Raw genomic sequence first — 6,997 nt, forward strand, 5'->3', positions numbered from 1 at the left:
GGGGCGCGGCCCTGCCGGGCTCGCCCGCCGGGGCGCGCTCGCTGCCTGGCTCGCCCGCCGGGGCGCGCTCTCTGCCTGGCTCGCCCGCCGGGGCGCGCTCTCTGCCTGGCTCGCCCGCCCGCGCGCTCTGTCTCGCTATCACTCTCACACACTCACAGACACTCCAATACACAGGCACACACTCCAATGCAGATGCTCTCACGCGCTCTATCTCACTCTCTCACTGTCACGCTCTCACCCACGCACACTCGCCCCGACATTCTCGCCCCGACACACCGATGCTCTCACCCTCTGTCTCGCCTGCGCTCATGATCACATTCTCGGATACTCCGACACACAGACACACTGCCCTCTGTGTCCCGCCCGCGCACTCAGATACTCTGACACACACCTACACGCAGGCATACTCATGCAGCCTTTCTCTCATATGCTCACACATACACACCCACCCTCTCACACATTTGTACCTTTTACATTCTCTCTCTCTCACTCTCACTCTCACAAGCATTCACAGCTCTCACATGCTCACACACACACACAATTTGTGGGGTGATTTTGTACTTGCAGAATTACATTTTATTCATGCATGAATCCATTGCGATTCTGTAAATGTATTATTTAGATAGAATCAGTCTGACCATTGTGGCGCAGTGTCACAGGGCACCCCACACCAACATGGCACCCATTGTTAAAGTTCACTTGAGAATGTAACTTTAAAAAAATTCTGCGATTTCCATATGAAAGAACTGAAACCACCATGTTCATTCTAAAACCTGAGAGACTTAACAAACAATCCAAGTAGTTTTCAATGTATAATTTCAGCTACATCACACTAAACTTTTGCTATAAATTCTTTGTCTTATGATCTTGTACTCCACAACCACAGGATGAAGGAACAGTGCTCCAAAGCTAGTGCTTCCAAATAAACCCGCTGAACCGATTTTTACCTTAATCTCAGTACTAGTATTCTAATAGGTAAAAGCAATGACTGCAGATGCTGGAAACCAGATTCTGGATCAGTGGTGCTGGAAGAGCACAGCAATTCAGGCAGCATCTGACGAGCAGCTGCTCGTCGGATGCTGCCTGAATTGCTGTGCTCTTCCAGCACCACTGATCCAGAACTAGTATTCTAATGTCAACTGTACAGATGACTTTCTATTTAATGTATGTGGTAAAGCTTTTGGTGTTGTTTTTATTTATATATTTTAGAAGTAACAATTGGATATTGATTAGACCATCCAGATAAACTGTAGCAACAAACTCTTCAGACTGATGACCTCTTTATCTGGCATTCACTAACAGTAATATGTGCAGTCAAAATTGATTCTGTTGTAAAACAGTTTGTACAATACCTATTTCTCCTTGCTGACCTCACCCCCTCTCTCACCAGTCAGTCCTTCGGCATCTTGGCTTAGTCACCACCCACTCCCCACCCAGTCCTCCACCCTCACCCTCCCTCATCCACCCTTGCCCTCTGCCTTCACCTTCGAGCACCCGAAATTCCCTCTCCCTTGCCCTGTCTCCGTGGCCTCGCCTTCCCTACCCTCCTCACTTGCCCACCCACCCCCTCTTCGCCTGCCCTCCCTCTTCCTCCTTGCCTGCCCCCCGCCCTCCCCTTCCCATGCTCACATTTCTCCACTGTGTCTCTGTCACTTTATTTTCCTCGATCAAAGTCAGTTTAAGAAACTAGCAGGATGATTGTTGACTCACATATCACAATTATCTGCTTTCTCTTGGGGAGCATCCGATTAGAAATGTTTTTGTGTAATGTGTTCACAGGTGAATCAGCAGATGGCTGGGATGAACCTAAGTTGCCCGACTGGTGTAATGAGCTTCAGCCAAGCTGCAGGCACAAAGGGAGGATGGACAGGCAACCCAACAGGGCAGACACTTAGTACTCAACTGTGGAAATAATGCAAAGCATGCGTTGAGGCTGCATTCCTGTAGTTCTCCATCATCTCAATTGCATAACAGACTCTTGTTATTCTCTTGATGCAAAAAGAAATACTCTGGATTGACTGCTTCATATTACTTAGTTTGATCTAGACTATTCTTGGCTGTCTATTGTTGAATCAGTCAAATGAAGTCATTCCCTGGTTAAACTATGGGGTACCAGTTTCAGAAGTTTCCCCCCCCTTAGTCTTTTCTAAAATGTATCCATCATATGCTGTCTGAACAGTTCACAATAAACTGTAATGATATTGTATGTGACTTTGTAGCTAGTACATGTACTGCTAAGGAAAGAAAGTGAATTGTCATTTTGGCAGCCTCCCTCCAGAAACCCAGTACCCTCTAACAAAAATCACCTGTACTCCCTGTAGAAGAAATTGTATGAACTGCTGTGTTAAATTACTAGGTGTACATGTGTTTAAAAAACATTTCCTGGATTACCATCCTTTTGTTTTTTGTTCCAACATTTTTTTTCTTTGTGATGATACTATGATGTGGAGCAAATAAAAGAAACAAAATTAGAGGAAAAATAAATCTGGATAGTAGATGATCAATGATTTGGACTTTTATTTGGATTTAGATCCCAGGAATTGAGAACAGAATGTTTATGTTGCAACTCAGGTTTGAACTGTTTTACTGCAATTGGCAAATTAACTATTGTGAGCTAGCGAGCCCAGAGGTACTCTGTACCTTATTGCATGTTAATTTGTCAGTATATTTTTTACTTTCACCACTTAAAGCTTTCTTACATTTGGGGAATCGGCATCACCTTCTTGTACCACACCTTCCTCTTTGAAAAAAATTAGCAGTACGTTGACTTAAATATTTAAAGACTGCTAATATCAACTATGTAATGCAAACTGTCAAATGTGACATTTTAATTTGTTGCAAGGTTCTGAAATAAATAACACATAGCCTTAAGTGTCTGCTATGAATCAGTGTTTAACAAAGTTGAAATTCTAATCTATTTGAAATAAATTTTAGTAATGCTGCTAGAAATGATTAATGTGTTGGTAGTTTTCAATACCATGATAATCTGTAATTGACAACTTTGTAACTATCAAATTGAAAGTAGCCTCTAGTGCTTTGTGTGTCTCTAATTTTAATTTATTTTGCCACCCATCCAAGAACACTCCATGCACAATGCCACTATATATTGCCATGATAGCTCAAATAACATCACAAGGCTAACAGATATTCCAAGTTTGTTTTCAACTGTTTGAACTAATTGTAATTAGATGTGCAGGTCTTTGAAAAGGCAAGCAAAAAAATATTTTCACAAAATATTTGTGCTCCTTCTACCCATCACTGTAGCTTATCTGAGAAATGTCCCTGAAGAGGGAAGGTTTAGATAACTGGTTGAGGCAGTGGCAAAACGGTTGAGATAAAATTCTTGTTGCCTATTTCCTTTGAAAAGCAGAAAAAAAATTAACAAAGTACAGGATTCAAATTCCTACCCCTTAATGTATTAAAAATTTATAGCACCAATTACAAATTATTGATGCACATCACATCAAACTGTTGCACCTTAAACAGTTTAAGTTTTAAAGTCACCTTGCTAGTCATGTACGAATGTTCAAACCTGCTATTGTAATAGAAATGACATTTTTTTCAGAGCGTTTTGAGTTTTATATCTTTGTTAAACTTAATGGCTATTTAATAACAGGTGCTTAAAGAGTTATCAGCTAAATGCGCCAAACATGAACAGGGTAACTGTGCAGAGCACTTGCCATAAACGTGAGTTTCCCACGAGCTACGTCCAGGTTTATTACTGCAGTTGTGTTTACATATATGGTGCCTAGTATAGCAAGTATGTTATTTCACTGTATTAAATCAATTAAACCTCAATCAGTTGTGCATCTTTTGTGTCTCAAAATTATTTCATGTGTTGGTTGCACCAGTAAGATGGTATTCCAATTAAGTTCATTCAAACTTTAAATTTCAGTGTCAGTACTAACCAGATTATTGTTACACTTATGTAAATTCACTGAGTCAGAACCACACTGAAATTAGTGTGTGTGAGGCGAACTGGAGCAGATACTGTCACTCCTCTTCAAAGTCAATTTGAGCCTTAACAGCTGATTGACAGTAGACATGTTTAGTGCCATTGAGAGTGTGGTTTTAGCTTGTCCATGCGTATTCACAGAACTGTGCTGCATTCAGTTTCTCTGTTAACTACTGGGATTATAGTGTTGAAAAACCATGTCTCTTCCACAAGAACTTGTGATATCAATGTTTAAAGTAATGGAAAATATGAAGTATACATGTGTAAAAATGATTCCGCTACACATCTGGAACTTTCATTTGTCTGCAGCACATCTTTTATTGAATGAATTTCATGCTAAGAACTTTGTAGATGGAAAAAAATGAAGCTTTTGTAAACTTTTGCAGCTCTGTGAACTGTTTCCCTTGGAAAATGTCCGATGTGAATAGTTTCTTCCTGCTGCTGTCACAGCTTCTTGTAGACTGTTCAGACTCAATTTTTACAGAGCACCTGTTGGGCTCCCTTGTCCACATGAATCTTGATAGGCTCAGACCAGTGATTTCTAGACTTCAATGTGAATTACATCCTGGTTGTGCTTGGGTTCATATACAAGGTTTGCCTTCTCGGTCCGTGTGTGCCAAACAAGCACCTAAAACAAGAAAGGAAATAATTTGTTTCTCTTCAAATAGGAGAAGGAGACCATTACGCCTATGGCATATCTTTTAAGTGATTCTCACTCCCCTCCTTCCTCTGGTAATGTGCATTTCCTGTTTTCTGTTAATTATCTGTGCTGCTTGGATAGCTTTTTATTTTAAGCAAAAATGGATTCGATAATCTTTTAAACAGTGCATTCCAGATCATCATCATGTGCTACATTTTAAAAAATTCTAATTTCTCCTTCAATATTTTATTGATTAACTTAAAACTTTAATTTCCGGTTGCTGTCACTGAGTGCAATTTCGCCCTAACGATTATATCAACGGCCCTCATAGTTTTGAATGCTTGCATGTAGTTGTTCTCAGGAGAACAATTCCAATGTATTCTTGACCTCAAATCTATTTTGAAGAGCAACTACCTCATTTTTAAATCTAGATGTGTGTGCTAGCTGTGCCTCAGTTTGTAGGTGTCTCATCTGAGTTGGAAAGTTGAGAGTCCAAATCCTACTCCAGGACCTGACCCATTTAATTCCGCATTTAAGATCTTTACATTATACAAATATTTCCAACGCGGCCCACCCCTCCAATTATTACAGCTCCTTTTTCAAATTCTTGATTTCTATCAACAAGCTTTCAAAATCTTTGCAAGCAGCAGTACCTTCCTTCCCCACCATCATTGGTTAGGTTCATCAGCATGTGAAACATTTGTGCAGTGATAGTTAATTGCAAGTCATCTGTGTGACTTTACAGCAATTATACACTAACAGATAAATATCAGATGTGTATGGAAAGTTCTAGATTGCATTTGGCACATTGTGGGACAGTATGCTGAAGCTCAATAGCAGAAGATTCGATGAAGGCCTGTAATGGCAAAGCTTACTTTGATAGATTAGATGCATGGCTGTAACTTTATCAAAGAGTAGGACTTCCAAAATGGGATTGGGAACCTAAGTGGGATTGCAAGCTGTAAAATTGGGATTGCACACTTTGAGGCAACCATGGCTGATGTCCCCATAACAACCCCCACCCACCCAAACACCACATTAGTCTTTCATTAGTCTCCTCCAAAGGCATCCCCACCCTTTTCATGGCTAACAGTATTTGGCCAGCACTCATGTTTCATGACAAGCTTCAAAATAATTTTACTGTAGGAAATTGTTTGAAAGCAAACTGCATTTTTTTTAATCATCGGTGCTTGCCTTTCCCAGCCCTCTTGCTTTCTGATGATGCAAATAATTTACAGCTCTACCTCAAAGCAGATTAGGAGTCAGCAAGTGGTTGAGAATTGACTGTTAAAAGCCAGGTCATACCTTGGTGCAGTTAGCAGCTTTTGGCTCAAGTTCTTGGACTGTTGTAATCTGTTTCAGAAAGTCTGATTCCTGCATTCCTGGCTGTGATCCAACCCGCTTGAACACAGCTTCAGGATGTGATAGAATAACTTTCAGATTCACGGCAAATCCTGTTTGAAAACAAAACAAATCTCTTAAATGTAGAATGGCGTGTTCATGTTCTGCAGAATCCTCTTCCCTGAAGGCTTTCTCCAAAGTTGTACAACATTTGTGGAGGGGATCAACAGGCAGTTGCTTAGTGTAATGCTTTTTTATTAAGTTAAAAATCACACAACACCAGGTTATAGTCCAACAGGTTTAATTGGAAGCACACTAGCTTTCGAAGCGACGCTCTTTCATCAGGTGATTGTGGAGGGCTATAAATCATCAGGTGATTTTTTTTGCTATAAATTCTGTGTTACGATCGAGCCCTCCACAATCACCTGATGAAGGAGCGTCGCACCGAAAGCTAGTGTGCTTCCAATTAAACCTGTTGGACTATAACCTGGTGTTGTGTGATTTTTAACTTTGTACATCCCAGTCCAAAACTGGCATCTCCAAATCATGCTTTTTTATTATGCAGTCTGAAATGAACGACAGCAAAGTTCCTGTTTAGATTAGATTCCCTACAGTATGGAAACAAGTCCTTTGGCCCAATAAGTCCACATCGACTCTCTGAAGAGTAATGGGTCTGGACCCATTCCCCAAGCCTATGTTTAACCCTGACTAATGCACCTAACACAATGGGCAATTTAGCATGGTCAATTCACCTGACCTGCACATCTTTGGATTGTGGGAGGAAACCTGAGCACCCAGAGGAAATCCCCACAGACACCAGGAGAATGTACTAACTCTATGCACAAACAGTCGCCTAAGGCGGGAATCAAACCAGAGTCCCTCATGCTGTGAGGCAGCAGTGCTAACCACGAGTCATCGTGCCGCCCTGTTTTTTTTTAATAGATATTTTTATTAGAAATTTAACATTTTTACAAGTTTACAAAAATAAACAAAACTCTCAGATATAAACATTGATATACAATAAGCTCAAATATACAATAGCCAAAATTTAACAAAAAAAA

At 40.5% G+C, this 6,997-nt stretch overlaps 2 protein-coding genes across 5 annotated transcripts in view; one reads left to right on the forward strand and one right to left on the reverse strand.

The window, feature by feature from the left end:
* Positions 1–3,807, forward strand: part of smap1 (small ArfGAP 1) — a 248,777-nt gene extending 244,970 nt beyond the window's left edge. For all 4 annotated transcript variants that reach the window (XM_043681802.1, XM_043681807.1, XM_043681823.1 and 1 more), the window contains one exon: positions 1,780–3,807. In XM_043681802.1, coding sequence (XP_043537737.1) covers positions 1,780–1,914 — 135 coding nt within the window. In that variant the 3' untranslated portion in view covers positions 1,915–3,807. The remainder of the gene's footprint in view (positions 1–1,779) is intronic.
* Positions 3,808–4,044: 237 nt separating this feature from the next.
* b3gat2 (beta-1,3-glucuronyltransferase 2 (glucuronosyltransferase S)) overlaps positions 4,045–6,997 on the reverse strand; it is a 113,118-nt gene continuing 110,165 nt past the window's right edge. Inside the window, exons 3-4 of the mRNA XM_043681835.1 lie at positions 5,901–6,049; positions 4,045–4,583 (exon numbers count right to left, since the gene is read on the reverse strand). Coding sequence (XP_043537770.1) covers positions 4,497–4,583; positions 5,901–6,049 — 236 coding nt within the window. The 3' untranslated portion in view covers positions 4,045–4,496. The remainder of the gene's footprint in view (positions 4,584–5,900; positions 6,050–6,997) is intronic.

This window comes from Chiloscyllium plagiosum, chromosome 3 (assembly GCF_004010195.1).
Source record: "Chiloscyllium plagiosum isolate BGI_BamShark_2017 chromosome 3, ASM401019v2, whole genome shotgun sequence".
Lineage (NCBI taxonomy): Eukaryota > Metazoa > Chordata > Chondrichthyes > Orectolobiformes > Hemiscylliidae > Chiloscyllium > Chiloscyllium plagiosum.